This window comes from Pongo pygmaeus, chromosome 5 (genome assembly GCF_028885625.2).
Source record: "Pongo pygmaeus isolate AG05252 chromosome 5, NHGRI_mPonPyg2-v2.0_pri, whole genome shotgun sequence".
In the NCBI taxonomy this organism is placed as follows: domain Eukaryota; kingdom Metazoa; phylum Chordata; class Mammalia; order Primates; family Hominidae; genus Pongo; species Pongo pygmaeus.
Genome location: NC_072378.2, coordinates 2085067 through 2110476, shown reverse-complemented (window position 1 = coordinate 2110476; position 25410 = coordinate 2085067). Strand labels below are relative to the sequence as shown.

At 43.8% G+C, this 25410-nt stretch overlaps 1 protein-coding gene across 1 annotated transcript in view; it reads left to right on the top strand.

Annotated features, from left to right (window-relative positions):
* Nucleotides 1–1599: 1599 nt before the first annotated feature.
* GMDS (GDP-mannose 4,6-dehydratase) overlaps nt 1600–25410 on the top strand; it is a 616989-nt gene continuing 593178 nt past the window's right edge. Inside the window, exon 1 of the mRNA XM_054491027.2 lies at nt 1600–2001. Coding sequence (XP_054347002.1) covers nt 1900–2001 — 102 coding nt within the window. The 5' untranslated portion in view covers nt 1600–1899. The remainder of the gene's footprint in view (nt 2002–25410) is intronic.

Sequence of the window (25410 nt, the reverse complement as noted above, 5' to 3'; positions counted from 1 at the left end):
AGGATAAATGCGTCATATCTCCCATAAGTATCAGTTTTGCTCAGTGATTTTTTTTTTTTTTTTTTTTTTTTTTTGAGACGGAGTTTTGCTCTTCTTGCCCAGGCTGGAGCGCAATGACAAGATCTCGGCTCACTGCAACCTCCCCCTCCCAGGTTCAAGCGATTCTTCTGCCTCAGCCTCCAGAGTAGCTGGGATTACAGGCGCCCACCACCACGCCTGGCTAATTTTTTGTATTTTTAGTAGAGATGGGTTTTCACCATGTTGGCCAGGCTGGTCTTGAACTCCTGACCTCAGGTGATCCACCTGCCGCAGCTTCCCAAAGTGCTGGGATTACAGGCGTGAGCCACTGCGCCCGGCTTGCTCAGTGATTTTTTTAAGGAAAATGTTAAATAATTGGTTCATGCATTAATTTAAAGCGTATTTACATGAAAATGAATATAGTTTTAGCATATTCCCGTATATTTCACAGACATTTCTAGCTTACAGCATGTTCCTCTCAATGGAAGTGTTCCCTCTCCTCAGCTTCAGGGTCTCTTCATCACTCAGAGGCAGCATCAGATGTTTGTTGAGCCATTCTCCTCATAGAACGCAGAGGAGACGCCAGGTGTGAAACCAGACCAGTCTATATAAAGCTAAGAAATATTCCTAACGGACTTCGCGGAGCGGGAGAGGGAGTTTTAAATGTAATCCTGAGCTTTTCTGATTTTGGGGTTCCAGGTCTGCTATACATACTCTTGCATGTTATATCGGGCACAGCCCTAGTAACTCTGTGATTTGAAATGATGATCTGAGGTTATCGATTAGGGAGAGGAATATGGACAGAGAAGCAGAGCAACGGAGACCGGGAAGTTTCCGTCTGTGTCCTGGATTGCAGCCAGCTGCGCATAGGCACACACACCTGCTGTCCTCCCGGCTCTGAGTCACCTCCTCTCCTCTCCCTGTCCAACGAGCAGCTGCCAAATGGCAGCCAAATCCAACAGATATAAGCCAGGACCCCACCTGTGTTTGAATTACTTTCTTTGAAATTTGCCACGTCCAGGTTTATTGACCCGGGCAGTCTTTTCAACATTTCCTTATGCCGCATACGGGTGGGGCTAGGGACTTTCTTGGGCGCTGCCAGTCCTCAGAACAGAAAACTTTGAATTCAGCTATTTGGAACCTCGTTACTGGTTCCGAGCCTCAGGAAAGGCCAAAAGAGCGAGAGCCAGCCCAGTTAGTCACTCCCACATCTGTGACCCCCGTTTAGGGGACTTGTAACGCTAGTGCCCTTCAGGTATCGTAAACCAGGCTTTTCAAAGGGCACTGCAACAGGTTTCCAGGAATTATTTATCAAAGTCGATGACCCCGGCCCTGTGACCCCTGGGTTTGAAAATTCAGACCTTCAGCCTAACGGAGAGGTCGGCTCAGTGTTCCTCCCAGCATCCTCTGGCGACATTAAGATTCCTGGGGGATTCGGGAGGCCACTGCGTCCAGGCCCCCATGGCCAGCCAGGCTAGAGGCGGGACGCGAAACCGCGGCCTCCTTCCCCTTCCCTGAGGCGGCGGCGGCGGCGGCGGCGGCGGCAGGCCCCGCCCCTCCCGCGCGGTGGCCGTCAGCGGAGGGGCGGGGCCTGCTACAGCGTCGCCGGCTGACGCGAATGACGCTGCGCCAGTCAGGCCGCAGCCCCGCTGCTTGGCCCGTCGGGCCCGCCTTGGCCGGCTCGGCCCGCCCCCGGCCCTCCCCGCACGGCCTCCCGTGCGCCCCTGTCAGACTGTGGCGGCCGGTCGCGCGGTGCGCTCTCCCTCCCTGCCCGCAGCCTGGAGAGGCGCTTCGTGCTGCACACCCCCGCGTTCCTGCCGGCACCGCGCCTGCCCTCTGCCGCGCTCCGCCCTGCCGCCGACCGCACGCCCGCCGCGGGACATGGCACACGCACCGGCACGCTGCCCCAGCGCCCGGGGCTCCGGGGACGGCGAGATGGGCAAGCCCAGGAACGTGGCGCTCATCACCGGTATCACAGGCCAGGTGAGTGCGGGGGCGGGGGCGCGCCGGCCGAGGCAGCCTGGGCACGCGTGCTCTCCCTACGCGCCGCTACTCGCGGGCTGCGGTGTCTCCAGGAACAGCCCTCTCGGCGTCCCGGAAGGGGTCTGCTGCCGGGAGGTGGGACGGAAGGTACGATGCAGTTAGTGTGTTGCGTGTGGGGTGTGCTGGATACATCGAGTGCCTCTGGTCTTCCTCTGGGGGCTGTGAGCGTGTGTGCCGCGCGGGATGTCGCGCTCACACCCGGGCAGGACCGCCCCCTCTCACCTGCCCCTCAGGTGACCGCAGCTTCTCTTCCTTCAAGCCCATTTCGTGCTTCGCAGCTCCTAGTGCCGGAAAGGGAAAAGAACCGGTGATCAGTGAACTTGCGGGTGAGGTCTTCTTGATGTGTCTCGGCTCCAGGGGCGCTTACCTGCTAATGTTTGGGAAGCAGGAAAAAGGGTGCTTTGCTGGTTTCGTCCCCTATCACCGGATTTCCAGATAGAAAAGAGAACATGAAAGAAAGTAATGCTGTGGAGTCACCCACTAGGACATGTTTAGGAAAAAGAACTTAAAAAACTTTTTAAAATCACACTAACTTCTGAGATTAAGGTTGACACATTTGGAAGTGTATCCGAGACACACTGGTCCAAAAGTGCGGCTAGTTCCATGTCCAAAGGAATAAGTTCCTCGAGTAAGGTAATCAAGAGGAGGTCTTCGGAATGTCTCAGGCTAAGCATGGCTGGTTTGTGAGAGTCGTCTCTCAGACGTGTTGCAATAGGTGGGATCCGACCGCTGTGCCTTACCAAGCTGTGCTGTTTTAGATTCGGTGCTCATGAAGTCATCATGCCCACATACTGCTGTAGAAAGAATGTGAGGTGTGTGCTCCTGGGTATCTCTGGGTGGTGGCCACTATAACACTGAAATAAAGGTGATAATGGCTAATACATATTGTGTCTATTATGTTCCAGTCGCTTGACTAATATTAACTCATTTAGTTCTCATAACAAACTCTTTGAGGAGGTACTTTTATTATCTCTATAGATGTGGAAACTGAGGCATGGGAGTTTGATTTACCTGAGGTTAAACCGCTGGGAAGTGTCCAGTTGGTATTGAAACCACTGTCAAAGTTCTCTAGTGTTAGAAAAGGCTAAGTGGGGAGGAGGCAGCGGCTCATACCTGAAATCTCAGGCACTTCGGTATGCAGAGGCGGGAGGATTGCTTGAGGTGAGGCCAGGAGTTTGAGACCAACCCTTGCAACATATTGAGACGTTGTCTCTACAAAAAAATTAAAAAAATGAGGCAGGCATGTTGGTGCTCACCTGCAGTGCTAGCTACTCAGGAGGCTGAGGCAGGAGGATCACTTGAGTCCAGGAGTTTGAGGCTGCTGCAGTGAGCAATGATGGCACCACTGTACTCCAGCCTGGGGCAAGAGAGTGAGATCCTGCCTCAAAAAAAAAATAAATAAATAAATAAAAAATAGAAGGAGAAGTTGAAATTGGCCAGCTGCACAGTCACAGAATATTCCACAATTTCAAGTATTGAATACCTGATTTACTGCTGGTTATTCATCCATCTTGCTTTGCTTAAGGTAATCATAATAGACAAGAGTTTGAAAACTAGTAAGAGGTGGATCTGAGTTTGAAAACTAGTAACAGGGCGAGGATCTGAGGTTGAGAAATTGAATCCTTGAATTGAGGCAGTAAGACAGGTCAGGGCCTACATACTGTCCTCCCCCTTCTCCTTGTTTTCTAATGCTGGGACCTTTCTGCAGATGATCCCCTTTTTTCCATTTTGTCAGACTGGACCTGAAGCTCAAATGTTTACCAAGTTTACCTAATCTCTGGAAGGTAGAGATTTTATTTTAGTATTGTCAGGAAATTAGTTAAGATGTTAATGTGCTGTGTTGGTGTGGCCTATACCAATTTACATGACCAGCAGTATGAATCAGTGCAGATTAGAAATGGAACCTAATTTTGACTTTTAAGAGCAGTCATTTGGCTGGAACTGAGTGGCCAGGAAGGTATGGAAGTGGGCCCCCACTCTAGTTTGTCCTGCAGCCTGTCGTGGGAGTCTACCTGAAGCACCACACTCAGCAGACCACTTCCTGACCGGAATTTTTTGGTTCCTCATTTCATTTCCAACTTAAAACACCTGCATGGCTTTCAGGTTGGTTTGAATCTCTGCCCCAGTGTTTCTTTCTTCCCTCCAGCATCTGCTCTCTGCATTGTCTCCTCATTTGGTGTTGCATTGGCTTCTGTACCCCTAGCATAGTGCTGAATTCTGTAGCTACCACATAAACACTTGCAGACGGAATTTACTGCTCTTTTATGTTTTTTATTTGTATTCCAGGATAGTGACTCCCAACTTGAGTATCAAGGATCTCTGGAGCACTGTGGTGTTAATGCAAGAGGTCTGAAAATCCATACCTTATTGTATGTTTTCTTAATAATACTGGCTGAGAACTTACTGAGCTATTCACTCTGCTAAGCATTTTGTATATCCCTACCTAAGAGACAGGTATAATAATTATCCCCATTTATCCCTGGCTAAGTAAGGTTAAGTATGTTCCCTGAGGTCGTACATCTAATGAGTGTCAGAACTGAGATCTGAACCCAGATCTCAGCAGTTGCTGTAAGTCATTTTGTTATACAGACTGTGGTAAGCCTTATGAGACAGAGAGAAATAAATAGTCTTACTCTAAGAAGAGATTTCAGATTCAAATGCCACTGCTCTGGCACTTAGGGCTATCATGGCATTTGTGCCAAGATGGGCTCTTAAATGGGTTGTCCCAAATTCCCGCTTGAGAATAGTGCGGACAGCCAGGGTGTCCTGTCTGCTGTGTGTCTCTAGTGAGTATTGTCAGGCTTCTTATTCTAGCCTTCCCCTCCCATAGATTCTTGACACACTCCTTTTCCAAAGTGGGAACCTTATTAAATAGGATTTAAAGAAGCTCAGGCTCTGGCTTTGCATTGCTGTCTCCAGGCCCTCTGCCAGCCACTCTTAAAAGCTCACCCCCATTGGCTAATGATGCTGTTCTTTACTGCACTCTTGGAGATGTTCTTGCTGTTTTTTGAATACTGTTGCCTTGTACCTCTTTGGAGTAATTATTTGTGGCTGAATGGCCTCACAATTCTTATTCCTTTTAACGTGAGCCTCAGTGTTCTCAGCCTAATCCTGACAAATGCAGCCGTTCCAGGAACTTCCTCTGTATTTACATGTATGCAGTCCCTGTTGATTGTATAAGTAATTTACGTATCTTTGGTCTTGAGATTATAAACTACTTTAAGATAGAAATCTCATTTTCAGCTTATTGCCTCCCACATGCCTTCATCTAGTGGGGTTTCAAAACTGTTGACTTACTTTTTCCATTAGCGGAACACATCTTCACTGCATGTCTGCAGTGTCCAAGGCTTGTTTTGATGCTGCTACAGATATAAAGATATGAAAGTTGTCTTCATCCATTTGTGTTGCTATAAAGGAATACCTGAGGCTGGGTAATTTATAAAGAAAAGAGGTTTATTTGGCTCATGGTTCTGAAGGCTGTACAAGAAGCATGGCACCAGCATCTGCTTCTGCTGAAAGCTTTAGGCTTCCACTCATGGAGCTGGTGTATGCAGAGATTACATGGTGAGAGAGGAAGCAAGAGGTGGGGTGGGGTGTGGGGCGCCAGGCTCTTTTTAACAACCAGCTCTAGCGGGAGCTAATAGAGTGAGGAGTCACTCATTACTGTGAGGATGGCAGCAAGCCTTCATGAGGGATCTGCTTCCATGACCAAAACACCTCCTATTAGTTCCCACCTCCAACATTGGGGATTAAATTTCAGTGTGAGATTTGGAGGGGTCAAACATCCAAACCATGGCATTCCACCCCTGACTCCCCAGATCTCGTCCTTCTCACATGCAAAATACAATCATCCTTCTCATGCAAAATACAATTCCAGTAGTCCCTAAAATTCTTAACTTGTTCCAGCTCCAACTTAAAGGTTCAAAGTCTGAGACTCAAAGCAAGTTCCTTCTAGCTATGAGCCTGTAAAACCAAACATGAATTATTTTTTTCCAAGATACAATGGTTGTACACTCACTGGGTAGACATTCTGTGACTGCAGCAGCCAGGGTGTTGGAGCAGCATGGAGGATGTTCTGGGACTCCTTGAGGTGTTCCAGGCCAGCTGTGCCCTGGGCCTGTCTCCCCAAACCATGCTGTCCTCCTAGGTCTCTGGGCCTCTGATGGGAGAGGCAGCCTCAGAGATGTCTGAGATGCCTTCAGGGTCTTTTCTCATTGTTCTGACTGTTAGCACCTGGCTCCCTTTTATCCGTGCCAACCTCTTTAGCAAGTGATTGCTCCCCAGCACCATTGGCTTTCTTTACTGAAAAACGCTATTTTCTTTCACTATCACATGACCAGGTTGTAGATTTGAAAAATTTTTCTGATCTGTTTCCCTTTTCTCTACCAGTTCTACAAGTAATGCACTTTGAACAGCAAATGCAACAGACTGAATTACCATCTTCCTTATGACATTGATAGTCTAGTGGTATGATGATGGTGATAGTTATAATTATGGTAGATTAAAATAATTAACAAGTACTGAGCATTTAGTTTGTGCCAGGTACAGTTCAAAGTGCATTACATTTTGTTCAAAGTATATTTGTTGAAGCAACAGAGAGCTTCTATGAGGTGGTTTTCTTTTTCTTTTTTTTTTTTTTGAGACAGAGTCTTACTCTGTTGTCCAGGCTGGAGTGCAGTGGTGCGACCTCGGTTTACTGCAACCTCTACCTTCCAGGTTCAAGTGATTCTCGTGCCTTAGCCTGCTGAGTAGCTGGGATCACAGGTGTTTGAATTACTGCTTAGCTCTTTCTGAACTGCACTGGCTTTGGGTAAGTCACTTATCTTTTCTGCCAGGCTGGAAGAGTAATTCTTATCAAATAGGAAATAAGTCTGCACATAGTAGTGGCCTTTGCCTCATTACTGGAATGGACCTTCCCTCCACAGTGTTAACAGAATAATAAAAGATTTCTTGACTTTTAGGAAAGGAAGTTGAATGTGGGAGGTATTACTATTTAGCCTTGCTTTGCATGGGGGAATCTATTATCTAGAAGCAGAAAGTTCTGTAGTATTTGGAATCAACCACAAGGCTATAAAGTACTGGGAGGCCAACAGATTTAATGTCCAGTGAGTCTTTCAAGACTGTGCAAAGCAGATCTGGGAGCTGGTCTTATCTTCTCATATAAGAGGATTGTAGGCAGTGACTTCCATTCTAAATCTTCCTTGCTGGGATTTGCAGTCCTGGGATAAAAGGTTTGGCATTGTTGGGCTGGGCGTGGTGGCTCACACCTGTGGTCCCAGCACTTTGGGAGGCTGAGGCAGGCCTCCCAAATCTCCGGATCACGAGGTCAGGAGATCGATACCATCCTGGCTAACATAGTGAAACCCCGTCTCTACTAAAAATACAAAAAATTAGCTGGGCATGGGGGCGGTTGCCTATAGTCCCAGCTGCTTGGGAGGCCCAGGCAGGAGAATGGGGTGAACCCGGGAAGCATAGCTTGCAGTGAGCCGAGATCGTGCCACTGCACTCCAGCCTGGGCGACAGAGGAAGACTCCATCTCAAAAAAAAAAAAAAAAGGTCTGGCATAATTGGAGGTGAGAGAGATGTCTTGAGTACTGTCCTGCTTTATCAAAGACTGTTACATGTGATTAATTGAAAGAGCTCTGGACTGGGAATCAGAGGTTGGGTGTTGATACCAATTAATCGTATAGCCTTACATTTTTTGAGTGTTTTTCTTGTTAAGTGAAAGAGTTACCTGATTGTTCTTAGGAATCTAAGGTCTGCTCCTAGTCTACAGTAGTGTGATGTTTGGATTACATGCTGATTTAGGATTATGTGTACAATAGAGAAATTATACAATTATCTTTATATTTAAGCAGTGTAGTAATTTCAGTTTTAGACATAAAGCCAATTGGATTTTTTTTTTTTTTTTTTTTTTTTTTTTGTGAGACAGAATCTTACTCTGTTGCCTTACTCTGTTGCCTAGGCTGAAGTGCAATGGTGGTATGATCTCACTCACTGCAACCTCCTTGTCCCGCGTTCAAGTGATTCTTATGCCTCAGCCTCCTGAGTAGCTGGGATTACAGGCGTGCGCTACCTCGCCCAACTAATCTTTGTATTTTTAGTAGAGTTGGCGTTTTGCCATGTGGGCCAGGCTGGTCTTGAACTCTTGGCCTCAAGTCATCTGCCCACCTTGGCCTCCCAAAGTGCTGGGATTATAGGCGTGAGCCACCGCGCCCGGCCAGGATAATTTTTTTAAAAATGAAACCAATGAACTATTAATTTTTTCTGAATTTGAAATTAAGTTTGTAAACTAAGAAGAAATTCATATGAGTTGTATGTTGTCAGAATTTGTAAGGATAGAGTGAAAACTTGGAGCTGTCCATCTTTGTAGGACATATCAAATGAATGAAGTGACTTTTTGGTGAGGAACGATTTTTTTTTTAACTGGTACATAATAATTGTACATATTTATGGGGTATGTGTGATATTTTGGTACATGTATGTAATGTGTAATGATCAAAGCAGGGAAATTAGGGTAGAGGAAGGAGTTTTAAATTCTTGGGTTTTTCTTGGGTAGAAAAATGGAGTTAATTATGCACACATCACAAATTGATGTGTGGATTACAAATGATGATTATATTATAATAAGGCCTACCACTGTTCCTGGCATGTATTGTTTATGAAGTGATAGTTCTTATTTATTATGTATAAGTTCTCACAATGGGAAGGAATGAGAGAAGGATGGATAAGTGCTTGGGAATACAGTTAGGGGTGTGTAGGATGAATGAAAATAGTAAAAGTATGAGGATAATGAGATCAAGGATGCAAACGCATTTTGGCGACAGGTTGGATGGTAATAGTATGGCCAGAAACGCAATGACTGGGAAGGAAAATCAGTTTTCTGGGGGAAGACAGTGAATTGTTTTGTTCCACTGGAGTTTGAAGTGCAGTGGTGCAGTCATAGCTCACTGCAGCCTTGAACTCCTGGGCTCAGGTGATCCTCCAGCCTCAGCCTCCCTGGTAGCTGCCACCAAGCCTGACTGATTTTTTACTATTTTTTTTTTTTTTTTTGTAGAGACAGGATCTCACCAGCTGATCAGGCTAGCCTTGAACTCCTGGCCTCAAGCAATCCTCTGGTCTTGGCCTCCCAAGTGCTGATAATACAGGTGTGAGCCACTGCACCTGGCCTCTTTGTCTTAAAAATGACTTAAAAGTGCTCAGAGGTGGCTGCTGTAGAGTGGGCAAGTCCTAAAGGTGGCCATGCTGCTGTGCTGTACTGTACCTTTAGCCAGTCTTCTTCCCTGTCTCCCAGAACTTTCTGTAGCTCTTACTTAGAAGGCATCAAAACTAACACTTTCCCTTTAGTTTCATGATTGATGTTAACCAGGCTATTCTTAGTATATTTCAGTTTTCTCCTTTCTTTCTCCTTTATTTATTTGTTGATTATTTGCATTTCCTGATGTTAAAGATACTTCCAAGCGGGGCGTGGTGGCTCATGCCTGTAATCTCAACACTTTGGGAGGCCAAGGTGGGTAGATCACCTGAGGCCAGGAGTTCAAGACTACCCTGGCCAATGTGGAGAAACCCCATCTCTACTAAAAATACAAAAATTAGCCTGGCATGGTGGTGGGTGCCTGGAATCTCAGGTACTCAGGAGGCTGAGGCAGGAGAATCGCTTGAACCCGGGAGGCAGAGCTTGCAGTGAGCCGAGATCGTACCACTGTACTCCAGCCTGGGTGACAGAGCGAGACTTTGTCTCAGAAAAAAAAAAAAGGTCCTTCCAATTTACAATTTCTCATGCTTTTCTTCCTTTCTTGAGGAATTTTGGGAATCCCACACTTCCAGAAGTAAGGTGCGCAATTGCATTAACCATTCCTATATAAGCTTAATACATAGGAAATGAGTGAGTAAAACATGTCTGAAAGGTAATCCTGTAGGATAGAAAGCTGATTATCAGTAATGTTCTTGGCAGTGGGGTACCAATGTGCCAAACCTAGTCTTTGGCAAGCCAGTAAGCAATTTTCCTGCCAAAATCTTGTGACTTACCATAAGTAGTAACCCAATTGTTTATATAAATTTACTCATTGAAATGACTCAGCTTTCCAGGATATTATTTTGGCATTTACTTACGTAGAATTGAGTTACATAGACTTGAGGTTGGATGATTTTATATGCAGTGACGTTCTTGGCTGAAGGGTATTTTACTTCATTTGTTTCAGACTGTTCAAACTGTGCCTTTTAAACAATTTACCACGTGTGATTTTAGGGGAATCCTTTCTCAGATCTTCATACTAAGTTCTTTTAAACTTAAGAGTGAAAAAATAAAGGTATTTACTAGGGATTTATAGAAAGTATTTCTTTATACCGCCTAATTACACTTGGGAAAATGAACCACCAAAGCCTGGTTGTATTATATATATATTATGCTTGAGCACTGAGTTTGATTGTAATGTGAAATGAATTGCTTGATCATGTTTAACAAAAATATGTTCCTTAATGCTGAGTGAAAAAGCCTCTAATTGGCACTTTTAGAAATCTTTTAAAATCAAAACATGATTTTTCTATGTTTCTTAGAAGGGTACTGTATTTCTATAACTTTTCACAAAAGAAGTTAGATTTTTAGTATTGCTTTATTCGAAGTATATTTTTACATCTGTTCTTTAAAAATGATGAATTGGAATTTTGCAAGTATATGCAGATACTAGTAGTATTTTTTGGTGATCAATATTGATAAACATATTTATTGTAGTTTACAGTGGAATCCTTCAAAATGGAAGCTTTGTTGCAAGAGACCTGCAGGAGAAAATGCAAGTGTGGCATATATGCCTGTTGGAGTAAACCCAGTCAAGGAGAAAGACAGCAGAAACCCTGTTTGTCAAGAATTGTGGGAGGCCTGAGATTTTACCTTACTTGCAGGCTAACAAGTTAGCTTCCTAAAATTCCACGGATGATGGCAGAAGACACAGCACTCCTGGGTCAGCAGGCAGTATGAACTTCATTTTTGTGACAGCTCTGTTTGTATAGTACTTTCTTGCCCCTCAAAGACCATGTGGGCAACACGGTGGCTGGGTGGGTCTAGGTGGATGTTGCCCATGCAGTGGGTATGCACCACAGTTGAGAAAATCTGAGATTGGGAAACCCCAATTTTTTGTAAGGGAACTAATAGTCCTGCCCAGCCTTTGCTTTGAGGGAGACATTATTTTTATTATTCTGCATAGCAAACAAATCTTCCATCTGCTCCAGAGAGAAACACTATTGCTATCTTAAAATGCTATCTACAGATGTCCTGTACAGGAAAGATAGTAGCCAATAAACGCTGTCAGTGCAATCTGCTCATAAGACATGCGGAAACTGGAGAGACCCATAGAGAACTGGCTCCCAACACCATTTGTTTGCCTTGTTCCTGAAACTTACCAGATTGACAACACAGACCAGTTTTCCTCTTTTTTTTTTTCTTATTTAAAAATTTTTTTTTTTATTTTCCAGACAGGATCTTGCTCAGGCTGGAGTGCAGCAGTGCAAACACAGATCTCTGGAGCCTCAACCTCCTGGGCTCAAGTGATCCTTTGGCCTCAGCCTCCCGAGAAGCTGGGATCACAGATGTGCACCACTATGCCTGGCTAATTTTTGTATTTTTTTGTTGTTGTCGTTAAGATGAGGTCTTGCCGTGCTGCTCAGGCTGGTTTCAAACTCCTAGGCTCAAGCAATTCTGCCATCTCAGCCTCTCCAAGTGCTGGTGTTACAGGTGTCAGCCACTGTGCCTGGCCCCAGTTTTCCTCTTATTTCTCCATGCAGACTATGGGGAGCTCCAGCTTTGCATTTGTTTTCTTTTTGCTTGAAGAACAAAATGATAAGACCTGGATTTGGGTGCTTAGTATGGAATGAATTAGGCATCGTCCCTGGGGGAGACATTTTATATTTCCCTGTATGTATAGGCATGGGAAGTATAGTAGGTTTGGTTTTGTTGAAATGTTTAGTAAGTTTAATATGATAGATTAGTCTCAGTTTGCCTGAAGAAGTCTAGCTCAGAAGGACATTTGTCCAGCCCTGAAGAAGAATATGCCTGCTTCCCCATCACCCCTAAGGGGATGATTCTAACTCTGTTGGCTAAAACCTTCCCTTCCTTATGTGGCCCCTTTGTGTACACTATCATCACTTGTTTTTTCTTCTTTTTTTGAGATGGAGTTTTGCTCTTGTTGCCCAGGCTGGAGTGCAATGGCACAATCTCGGCTCACAGCAACCTCCACCTCCCAGGTTCAAGTGATTCTCCTGCCTCAGCCTCCAGAGTACCTGGGATTACAGGCATGTGCCACCACGCCCGGCTAATTTTGTATTTTTAGTAGAGACGGGGTTTCTCCATGTTGGTCAGACTGGTCTTGAACTCTGGACCTCAGGTGATCCTCCCACCTCGGCCTCCCAGAGTGCTGGGATTACAGGTCCTCACTTTTTAATTTACTCACTGAGTGACCGTAAACTTCTTGCATTAATTTCAATGCTTTCTCTTTTTTTGCTTTAAAATTGTACCTGATGTAAACTCTCATACCTTCATTTAGAGATTACTCCTATCATTTTCGAGAATGTTTCTCTAGTGTCTACCATATGCTAATAGGGCCTGCCCTCGAGATCAGAAAATTTATGTCTTTTCAAATCTTGTAAGTTTGCTAGGATTTTTTTATTTTTATTTTTTTTGATACGGAGTTTCACTCTTGTTGCCCAGGCTGGAGTGCAGTGGTACAATTTCGGCTCACTGCAACCTCCGCCTCCCAGGTTCAAGTGATTCTCCTGCTTCAGCCTCCTGAGTAGCTGGGATTACAGGCACCCGCTACCATGCCCAGCTAATTTTTTGTATTTTCAGTAGAGACGGGGTTTCACCACGTTGACCAGGCTGGTCTCGAACTCCCGGCCTCAGGTGGTCTGCCTGCCTTGGCCTCCCGGTAGGATCTTGTTTTGATTTTCATGAATTTTGATATTATCATTCAAATATCTAGAAATCTGCATATTTTATTTAAGAGAGTCTGCTTTTTGTATACAAGGAATGTTTGTTCTTGGTGACGCCTCATGTATGATGGATAGGAAGGAATAAGAAAGCTGTGAGAAGAGAATAAAAGGACTTAGCTACTGATTGGATTGTTGGATTAGGAAAGTCAGGAGAAGTAAGGGTTTTTGTTTTGTTTGTTGTGTTTATTTTTATGGTTGATACCAGTGACATTCAGTTTGTGTAAATCCATGAGGATAAGACTGTATTTTACTGCTGTATCCCTAGTGCAGTGTCTGGAATATGGTGGGCTCTCAATAGATATTTGTTGAATGACATCTGGAGTTCATACCTCCTCAGAAATCCTGGAGGAAATATACTGCATATAAGAAGGAATGGGAATGTAGATGTGCAGTGTATCATACTTTAGAGCAGGATCGACAAACTGTATCCCCTGGACCAAGTCCAGCTGCCTCCTGTTTTTGTTTTTGTTTTTGTTTTTCGAGATGGAGTCTCCCTCTGTTGTCCAGGCTGGAGTGCAGTGGCGCGATCTCTGCCCATTGCAACTTCGGCCCCCCCACCGGGTTCAAGAGAGTCTCATCCCTCAGCCTCCTGAGTAGCTGGGACTACAGGTGCCTGCCACCATGCCTGGCTAATTTTTGTATTTTTAGTAGAATTGGGGTTTCTCCATGTTGGCCAGGCTGGTCTAGAACTCCTGACCTCAAGTGATCTGCCCACCTCGGCCTCTCAAAGTGCTGGGATTACAGGTGTGAGCCACCACAGCCAGCCCTGTTTTTGTAAATAAAGGTTTGTTAGAGCATAGAACACCTGTTTACTTATTATTTCTGGCTGCTTCCACATAGAGTTAAATAGCTGCAACAGAGACCGTGTGACTTTGAAAGCTTCAAATGTTTACTGTCTGGCTCTTCACTGAAAAAGTTTTCTAAGACTTGCTGTAGAGCTCTCTTCCTTAGGGTGGATAGTAGAATTGCTACTGATCATGGATGATATCTCCAAATGAGAGAATGTGGAGACAGAAGGATGAGAGTGAGAAGGAGGAAAATGTTTGCATTTCAGGCTTGGAAGAGAAGGAAGCTAGGGAGGGAGGGGAGAGGAGAGAGAACAAAAGTACTGAGTAATATCGTGGAATCTGAGGGAGGCCAGAGATGTTTTTGTTGTTTTGGTGATAACATGTAACATACAATTTATCATTACTGACATTTGGTACATTTACGAGGTTGTGCCATCTTTACCACTCTAGTTCCAGAACACTTTTTCATCACTCCAGAAGGAGAGCCCATACCCACTAATCAGTCACTCCCCATCCCCTCCCTTCCCAGCCCCTGGCAGCACAAATTTACATTCTGTCTTGCGTGTTTTTCCCTTTGCCTTAGATCTGGGAAAGGTTTTTTTTCGTGTTGGAGGGGAAATGGGCTTCTATGCAGTCAGGGGAGAAGCTGATGGAGGAAAGGAGTAGTGTGGTTATGGAAGAGGCTGAAGGGGAGAAGGTCGCGGGCATCTGGAGGCCTGAGATAGGCATGAGCATCCAGTCCTGTACTGGTGCTGGTGCTGCAGCGGTGCCGTCTCTGTCACTGCAGTGCTGTTCTCTGGGAGCTGTTCCGCAGTGTGATTTTGGGTGCTGTTCCTCATTATGAAGCCTCTCAGTCATCTTCTTCAGTCTGCACTGTAGCTTTCATAGATTTCTGATTCAATTAACTGCAGATTGGTTTTTGTGGCCTCCTACCTGAACAACGATAGAAAATGATGATATATATGATGGTGGACAGAGAGATGACAAACCAGTTTTGAAGTCTTCTAAGAAACGTGAAAGTGGATGTGAGTGGTAGATCACACCAGTGAGGCTGTGATTTTGATTGGAGTGGTGTGAGTAAATTTCATGGGCTATAAGCACTGACAAACAAAGATTGTTATGGTTTGATGTTTCAAAAGTGGCATCAGGAATTGAGGATAAGATGTTTGTTGTACCCCCTTTTGGGGTCTAGGAGAATGAATGCGTAAAAATTCTCAATGTCAGTAGCTCATGGAGTTTTAGATTTTACATAGACTGGTAAAAACCTGAGATTGATATATGGCGGCTAGGTTATTTTGAAAGTAAGAATCTTAGGAATAACAAATTGCTATCTGATATCACAGTAATTAAAAAAACCCCGTTTTACACACCAAAATATAAGAAGAACATGCTCCCAGAATAAAGAACACTCACCAAATTATATACTTTTGACTATGTGAACTACTTTTTCTCATTTCCATTTTTTTCATTTTGCTAAAGAACAGGTTAAAAATGTGTCATGGATTGGCATTAGTCCATACAGTACATTTGGGAACCACCTATTGAATACTATAAAAGAAATTTCATTTGTCCAATTTCATTTGTTCAGATTCTGAAATGAAAAACAATTTCATTTATCTGATTTCATTTGCTCAGAACCGAAATATGAACTTCTTGGGGATTAGGGATCATGTCTTAAACCTGTGGTGACTATTTTTTTTCTTGACTCCAAGGTAGGACATACATTATCTCATATATAAATGATCTAGAGTGGAACTGAATGTTGGAAACCAGGACTGTCTGGAAGAATTTGGAGTTACTGTACTTTATAATACTTCAACCTTCCTGGTACCCGTTTGATATTGAGCACCATAAAAGGTGCTTGGTGAGCATTCGTTTGTTGGTTGTTTCAGATTTCATTTTAACCACTTCCTTGGGCTTGCTGGGCAAATTCCTTAGGCTTTTTTTTTTTTTTTTGGAGACAAGGTCTGGCTCTATTGCCCAGGCTGAAAAGCAGTGGAGCCATCTCAGCTCACTGCAACCTCCGCCTCCTGGGCTCAAGCCATCCTCCCACCTCAGCCCTCTGAGTACCTGCGACTTTGAGTGGGCTCTACCATATCTGGCTACTTTTTGTATTTTTCTTTTTGTAGAAATGGGGTTTTGCCATGTTGCCCAGTCTGATCTCAAACTTGTGAGCCATCCGCCCACCTTGGGCCTCCTAAACTGCTGGGATAACAGGTGTGAGCCACTGTTCCTGGCCCTTGGGCACTTTTCATGCCTCACAAAGAATATAGTAGCAGAACTTAGGAGTCAAGATCCCCAGGGAATCCTTACAGCTCTGTTTCTGCAGCTCTCCCTAGTCTCTGAGTGTGCTTGGAAGGAATATTCAAATCATCATTGTGTTGTTTCAGGTTTAACTTGGGAACTTGAAACCGAAATCAAGTTTTGGGGAGCTTCTGGGTGGTGACTGATCTTGTTGTTTTGACCAGGCACTCTTTCTTGTCCCCCATCCTTATAATGTTGACTTAGGCATCCTGCTGGCTTTGTGAGTTGGTCAACCCTGGGTATTAGGGGAAGGATCAGCGGGGTGGGGCGGGGGGAGAATGCTAAATGCATTAAGTGAATTTCTCAAGGTGGATGGGAAGGTTTTGGGGGTTGTTTTTGAGGGGAAGTAATAATACATAGTAGATTTTTGTAAAGTTTTGCTTTTCTACACTTAAATATAAACCTTGAAAAGGAGAACTAGAAGAGTTGACCGAGTATTGAAGTCCCTCTTTTTTTACTTTCAGCTTTTTTGTGGACAACAGTGGTTTTTAATTTTATCCCTTATCAATTTCGCTATTTTGACTAATTTAGTAAGTTCAAATTATTTAAATTTATATAGTATTTTCTTTCCATTGAGTTGTCTTTTAATATTTACTGTTTGAACATATAGTTTTTAACCTATTTAAGCATTACCAAAAGTTTATACTATTGCCAGATTGTTACTACGGAAAATTTCATTTTAGTTGCTAAAAAAAGGAAGTATTTTATCTAGGCCAGGGAAATAATTGGGAGCCCAACTAGAAATCTTAGCAGATTCTCTATATAGGACATCGCTGTTAGTGGAGGGCTTAGGGATGGGTCCAGGAAACCTGAGATTACTGCTTAGGTCTTTGAAGAATGGAGATCACTTAACCTTTAGGGACTGTGGTTTTTCTTCTCTTTAAATATACGTTTCAGGAAATAGATGTAAATATACGTAGATAATAAAAGCGTCTAGATTTTTAGTTTTCCTCAGTCAAAATTTATAGTATGTATAATGGAAACTTTTAGTAGGACATTGACTAATGTAGATAATGCTTAACATTTGGATTTGGGAAAGATTTCAGGAATTAATCCTGTGGTGGGACTCTGAGGAGGAAGTCAGCTGTGGACTCTGGAGGGGAGTCTTCAGAGGAGTCTCACAAAGCCTGCAGTGGAAGAGGCAGCATTGTTGTTTTCCTAGCAGCTTGGAATGTGGAGGCGGAAGCTGCTTCCCTGGGGCTCTAGGCAGGAATAAGCCTTCGAGGTTTACAGGTAGAGGCTCATGCTGGATGACTGGTTTACAATTTAGTATTCTTCAGGCAGAGCAATCAAATAATGCTTTGAAAGATTCATTTATCTTATAGGTCAACAGTTTTTGTTTTCTATTTAGTTGTAGTAAGATTGTGTTAATAGGCAAATATTTTTGTCAGAGATGATCTGGACAAAGTACCCATTTCTGGTACCTGAATTCTGGCCTTGGAATTAAGATAAATCTGTAAAGGGAGAGGAGAGAAAGATGAACATGAGTTTGATTCCTGACCTCAGTACTCACTGGGTGTCACAGGCAAATTTACTTTTTTTTGTCTTGCTCTTGCCCAGGCTGGAGTGCAGTGGCATGATCTTTGCTTACCGCAGCCTGGACATGCTGGGGTCAACTAATCCTCCCACCCCAGCCTTCTGAGTAGCTAGGATCACAGGTGTGTGCCACCACACGTGACTCATTTTTGTATTTTTTTTTTTTTTTTTTATAGAAACAGGGTCTCTCTATGTTGCCCAGACTGGTCTTGAACTCCTGGGCTCAAGTGATTCTCCTATCTTGGCCTCCCAGAGTGCTGAGATTACAGGCATGAATCACCATGCACAGCCCATGGGCAAACTTCTGAGTCTTTTTGAACCACCCTTATCTGTACTAGGACGAAAGAAAGTGCCTTGCGTAATGATCTTCTGGAAATGAGAACATTGTTATCCTGGAGGATCACTTTGGTTTTTCTTGTATACCAGACTGGATGCAGGCAGTGTCCTACCTCTGGACAGTGATTGGCTGATGCCCTCTCTCACCCCATCTGCAGTGAAGCCCTGGGGAAAAGTGGAGCCACCGGAGACCCCCACCACTAGAAGTTTGCTTCAGGGACTCTTGCTCTTCCTGTCTGCTTCCCCTTCCCTTTCCCCACTTCATCACATCAATCATAGAGTTTGCCTCCAGGAGCTAGCCTCTGGTGTGGTTGCTGCCCAGAGCCTGGCTGCCTGGCCACTTCCATTGCCCCATTGTCGACTGGAGCCTTATTTTACTCGCTTCTCAGATGTCATACCTGGACCCCACTTGTTGAAGCTGTCAACAGGGGGTATTGGGGCTAATTCCAGGGGCAAAAAGGGAGCTCTACAATACTACACAGTTGTACTGAGAAAGCTATTCCATGCAGCAAATGCATTATTCAGAGTTACTCTTAACACTGCACATTATGGTGCAGGAACTAAATTTGTGTTCAAGTGAATGCCCTTCCTACAGAGAAGTGGACTCCAAGTTTAAATAGCTGATTTCCAAGTTTTCTTTGGAAGGATTTGTTAAAGCACACCCTTTGGATCAGTTCGTACCACCAGTTCCAAAGCTCACCAAGCTTAGGTGGAAGGAGGCATGACTGCCCTGGGGATGGGGAAGGGATGCTTTCTTAATTGTACGCTGCATGGGATAAATGTTTCTTTCTCTTAAAAGCAGTTTTACCTGTTTAAAAAATGGGCCCAGCTCAAGGCAGATCACTTAAGGTGGGATGGAGAGGGTGTGGAGTGTACACTGAAGAAAAGGGGAGTGCTTATAAAGGTGGGGGAGGAAAAGGAGGATGTGAAGGCCCAGAAGTGCTGAGAAGCACAGAAGGGTGGTGTTGGTGTTGGCTTTTCAGTCTTCATTTTCGTCTGTGAATGGATCCTTTTAGATCAGTGGTGGGATGTCACCACTGAGATTCAGCTGCCATTTTGACCCAGGGGACCCCTGTGTGGCACAGCCTTCTGTTCTGGAATCCCAGGGAAACAGCTCTGGCCTGCCGCTCCTTCCTATAGTTCCAGCCACAATTGGCACCTCACTCCCTGCGTCCAATGCAATCTCAGGTGTCTCCTGCTGTGCTTGCCTTTTCCACAGTCACTCTCTAGGAATTACTGAAATTCTCACTAGAATCAGCTGTTTCTCTAGATTTGGAGCTTGTTCCAAAAGAATACTTTGCTTTTTTGTTGATGTTCTGACCTTTGATTTCAGTCCTCTCCAAAGATAAGAAAGTTGCCATTTGTAGTTGAAGCATCCATAAAGCATAGTTCTGATGGTGGTGGTGTAATAGAATTACTTGGGCATGTTGAATAACTCTTGGCTCTTCTATGCAGTTCAGTGGGCTTAGGGTAGGACTTGGAGCTGGCTGTTTTTAAAAACATTCTGAGGTGTTTGAAAAGTGAGGTTGGGGTTGAGAACCACTCATTTATGGGGACCGTAGTAGTGACTTGAAACATTTTATATATCTATATGACATATATATGGAAATATATATATTTCATAAACTTTTTTCCTTAACATTCAGAATAGTAAAAATGATATTCACTATTGAAAAATTGGAAGTATAGAAGGATATAAAGTTTCAGGGGAAAAAAAAACCTAACACCCGTAATCACACCACTCAGAAGTAATTACTGCCTGCATTATCTTTTCTTCACTGTTTTGACTAACTTGTTACTGATTGACTTCACTGCATTTCAGCAAATGTTACTGGCCTAGAATTGGATATGGAACTTAAATTGCATCTGGAATCATTCCTGGATGATTCTTTCAGAGTCATCAAGTACTGATTGGTTACAAGGGACTACAGGGATGAATGCATCTGGGGGTCTAGGGTGAGGAAAATCCCAGCCTCAAGAGATCTTGTTAGTTAACCAGCTTAGCACCTCCTATCATGATTGTCGTAGACATTTGTGTGTATATTTTAGTTCACATGTTAGGTGTTTTTCATGATTTCATATTATTTTGAGTGATAGAATTTAGGAGAGTAAATGCTAATAGAATCAGAGTTCATTAGTTTTTGACATGTTATATGCAAACACTTAAAAAAATTCCTGTGATGTTTGCTGAAGTTTGCATTTCGAGATACTCATATTCCATTTCTGTGTATTCTGATAGGAGGGTTATAATATCTCTGTTGTTGGGACTATTGCTCTGGAGTATTTCTCGATTAACTTTTGTTAATGATATACTCTGTGAAAGCACTTTATTAACTAGATTAAAAAAATTAATTGTAGCACACAGTAATGCGAAAATTTAGTTGGAATGTTACCCTTATGGACAGTTATCCTAGGCAGAATCTAACTCTTAGATGGAAACAGCAATCATGATCTCACAGGTCTCCTACAGCTGTGACAAATTCTTTCGAAATTAGTGAATTGCATTCTGGGTCTCTACTATAGAAGAGTCTCTGACTTCACGGGTTTCATGTTATTTTTACCCAGGAATCAGGATGCCTCATCCAAAGGCAATTTTGACAAAAATAAAGTATATTGTTGGTGAGTGTCCAGAAGAGAGTGAAAACTGGGATGGCCTGGCTCAGTGTTGGTCTAGCAGAAACTACCTCTAGTGTAATTGTTTCCTTTCTCCCTCCTCTTTGTTTTCTCCCTCTCCTTCATTTCTTTCTTTTCACAGTTTTTTCTTTTCTATTCGTCTCTCTCTTTTTTTCTCTTCAGGGGCTGGGATGGGAGCAGAGTTCACCTGCCAGGAGGTGAGAATGGCAGGAAAGCTGGAATGGCTGTCCTTGGCTCTCCTGTGGTCGAGGTCTGATTACCTTCTAGGTAGTCATTGTGTCCCAGGAGATTTCAGAGAACAAACAGTGGAATCTTATTTAAATAGTTCTGTTAGGAGCATTAATGGTGTTTGTAGGTCATGGTCCAGATGGAAGCTGGCCCTTTTCTGACAAATACCTGGAAACATTTCCTTATTCTACTGTATGTTAGGATTTTGCAATCATTCTTTTCTGATCCCTAGCTTACTGGATAATCACAAGTGCTTTTTACTTCCTTTGTGCTGTAATATTGATCATCTGTGTTGGTTGGTTTACAGCCAACACACTGATCCGGATGCAAGCCGGAAAATCTAAGGGGTGGCAAATGATTCGTCATTTGCATAGAACAGCCTAGGACTCTTCAGAATGAACTTGTGGAAGAGGAGCAGGAGAAAGTACAAGTTAGGGAGCAGTCTGGTATTGCACTTCATCTTTAGTTCAGCTTTGTTGCAGGGATCAAGACTGCAAGTTAAAGGACAAGTTAGGGGGCACCTCTGTCTTTAATGAGATCATAGGATAAAGGCTTATTTATTTGTTTGTTTATTTATTGAGACAGGGTCTTGCTTGGTTACTCAGGATGGAGTGCGGTGGTGCAGTCTTGGCTTACTGCAGCCTTGACCTCCCCAGCTCAGACAGTCCTTCTGCCTCAGCCTCCCGAGTAGCTGGGACCACAGTTGTGCACTACCATGCCCAGCTAATTTTTTTTTTTTTTGTATTTTTTATAGAAACGAGGTTTCACCATGTTGCCCAGGCTGGTCTTGAACTCCTGGGCCCAAGCGATCCACCCACCTCGGCTTCCCAAAGTGCTGAGGTTACAGGCCTGAGCCACCATGCCCGGCCAAGGCTTACTGTTCATCTCAGGTAGTGTCTGACATTGTGTGGACACACGTGCATTCAGATCTCCTCTCTGCCAGTTCTCAGTTCTGTGACTTTCAAGTAGTTATTCAGCCTCTCTGTGCCTCAGTTTTCTCTTTTGTAAAGTGAGGATAATGGTGCCAGCCATAGGTGAGGGTTGAAGGACACAGTGTCTGGCACATAATATGAGTAAATATTCATTAATGTTTTACTCTTGGCTGTCCTGAACATTAGTCTGCTTTGACCTAGAATTCTTTTCCTGAAGACATGCTATAATTTTGATGAGAGTAAACAACTAACTCTTATTTGCATGTTCAAATAAACATGTTTTTATGAAGGTACTTGGTGTTCATTAACAAATGCTATACTTATGATTTTTTTTCCTCTGAGTCATAATACCAAACTTGTACATAAAATATTTCTGATCACTGATTTTTGCTCCTATAACTATAAAATTATATGTAAAATAGCTAAAAACTACTCAGTGCACTCTTTGGAATAAATGTATTTCTCCTATGAGAAGCATCATTGAGATCTTTATTTGGGAAGCAATTAGGTTGCAAATTGAAAACAGTTTCCAACATCATCACCCAACTGAAAATGCCAAGCTGTCTGAGTCTAATGTCCAGAAGTCATTGTGGCCCTGTGGTCAGTGTTCTGCATTAGGGATCCCTGCAACAGAGCTGAATTAAAGATGAAGCACAGTAACCCAACACCTGTGTCAATAAGGGTGGATAATTTCTAGGGTTCCACAACGGGCTGTCAGTATCTTTCTCATTATTCCCCTAGCCTTTGTTTCACAGCCCAGTGGCTTCAGTCACTATGTCCATTTTCTTATCTCTTAGGGACTGTTCAACTCATTATATTTGGTTGTTTTCCCCATCATACCCTAACCTGTTGTTATATAAGATCATCTAAATTACCTTTCATGGCTAAACCCTGTAACTTCAGTCCTTGTCTTACTTGCTTTGCTGGCGTGTGTTATCACTGTCACTTTTCCTCTTGATTTTCCCTCCTCTGCTGGTTTTCCTTGTACCTCTTTGTCAGTGCTTTGTTCTGCCCACCCTTGCAGGTTAGTGTGTCTTAACATACCATTCCTGGCTCTCTCCTACTTTTTTCACTTTCTATGTCTACAGCTGCAGTCACTCTTCCCTTGTGAATCCCAAAGCCTTGTCTCCAGTCCAGATTTGTTTCCTGAGTTCCAGACCCTGAATTCCAAATGCCTCAAAATTTCCATGTAGGTATTTCATAGACATCTCCTACTCCACGTGTCCCTCCCTTCTATCACCTCTGTGTTTTTCCCCATCCTAGTTCAAAGCAGGACCACAATCCATTTGGGAGCCAAAGTCAGAAATCTTGGAGTCATCCTGTCTTCCTCCTTTCCCCTCACTCATGTCTTCACCAGCAGGTCCTGTTGATTTTACCCCACTAGCATAGCTTTGGTAGCGGTGTCATCTCTTGTCCTTTCCTTGCCCACATCAGTTACCTTGTCCTGCCTGGGCTGTTATAGTAACCTCCTACCTGGTCTTCTGCTTCCAGTCTTTCTTTTTTCCATTCATTTGCTGCCAGTGAGTTTTAGCTGGAGTGACCATCTGATCATGTCAGATGATCACTCCTCAGCTTAAACTGTTGGTGGCTCTCTCTTGCCCTGGGGGAAGTGTAAATTCTCCAGTGTCCCAGTCCCTTTGTGACTAGCACTTTCCTGCCTTTGCACCGCATGCCCCCCGGCTTGTGTGTATGTGTTTTGTAACCCAGCCATTTTGTGCTGATAGTTTCTTGAATTCACCATATCCACATTAGTCATGGTTCTCTGGAGAAACAGAACCAGTGGGATGGATGGATATATATATATATATATATATATAGAGAGAGAGAGAGAGAGAGAGAGAGAGCTATTGATTGATTGATTGATTGATTGATTGATTTTGAAGGAATTGGTTCATGTGATTGTGGGGCTGGCAAGTCTGAGATTTGCAGGGCTAGCTGGCAAGCTAGAGACACAGGAAAGGTTGATGTTGCAGCTCCAGTCCAACATCTAGGCCGCTTGGAGGCAGAATTAGTTGTTCCTCCTGGGTGATGTCTTTTGAGTGGATGAAGCCCACTCACATTGTAGGGAGTAATCTACTTTACTCAGTGTACTGATTTAAATGTTAATCACATCTGAAAAATAACCTTCAGAGCAACATCTAGGCAGGTGTTTGACCAAGTCTGGTTGGCATATTCTAGTTAGCACACAAAATTAACCGCCTCACTGTCTTTCTCAATTTTGCTCATGTTTCTATCTGTCCAGATTTCCCCCACACCTACTGTGGTGCCTACTGACCACCTGGAAACCTGCCACTCATCCTGTGCTCCACTCTCAGCCTGCCCTGACCTTCTCAAGCAGCACAGCATTTCTTAGCGCAGCATTTCCTTTTTTTTGTTCCTAATTGGCTGGTAATTACTTCGATTACAGTATTCCCCTTTTGCTGTGAGTATTCTTAAATTGCCTAACAGAATCAGTATGCCTCAAGGACCAAGCTTCTATTGTTTACATTCACCAGTGCTTAAGCACCTGATGAGTACCCAATAATTGTGTAATGAGGCACTGAATGAATGGAGACATTTGGGCCAAAGGGTTGGAGATAAGCAGTGAGAATGGAAGCAGTCGAGGGAGAAAGCAGAGGTTTTGGAGCCATTTGGAATTGGAGGAATCCCATTCACTGCACCAGGGTGTGGTCTCTAATCCCCAGGAGAGCGTTTTAGACACCTAGGGAAAGCAGCTCTGCAGTCAGATTGACAGGATCGGAGTAAACCTCTGAGAAGCTCCAAAACTCAGTCCCAGATCATACTTCTTACAGTGAGTGCTGCTCTAATGATTTCCATAGAATTTGCATCGTAATTTGGTGACAGTGTGCAAAAGCTGTCACTCATCAGACTTCAGCATAGGGGACGCTTCCAGCTAATCACCTCCATGCAGGGGAGCCTAGACTGAAACATTGTTGCTTTTCATTATTTTGGAGAATAATTTAGGTAGAATTACTGTTTAGTTTTGGTATTTCCTGTTTAAGAAAACCTGTTGCTTTGCGGCCCTTTGACTTTCCTGTTCTCTTTCTCTTCCCACTGGCCTGGTGGCTTCTTAAAGGGGCGGCGCCAAGTTTCCTGTTGCCCCTGTGGGCAGTGGCCACAGATTGCCTACTTTTTATCCTTCTATACTCCATGGCACATTCTCAAAGTATTTTCTTTTTTTGTTGTTGTTTGTTTTGTTTTTGCTTGGGACTGCTATAATGTGAATACGATATTCTCATTAATTCTTTTACTCATGTTGCAAAATTCACGAAGATCCCTTTGTTAAAAGAACATTTTCATTCTCATTAATTCTTTTACTCATGTTGCAAAATTCACTAAAATCTCTTTGTTAAAAGAACATTTTAAGGCCAGGCGCGGTGGCTCACGCCTGTAATCCCAGCACTTTGGGAGGCCTAGGCAGGCGGATCACGAGGTCAGGAGATCGAGACCATCCTGGCTAACATGGTGAAACCCCGTCTCTACTAAAAATACAAAAAAATTAGCCGGGCGTGGTGGCGGGCGCCTGTAGTCCCAGCTACTCGGCAGGCTGAGGCAGGAGAATGGCGTGAACCCGGGAGGCGGAGCTTGCAGTGAGCCCAAATCACACCACT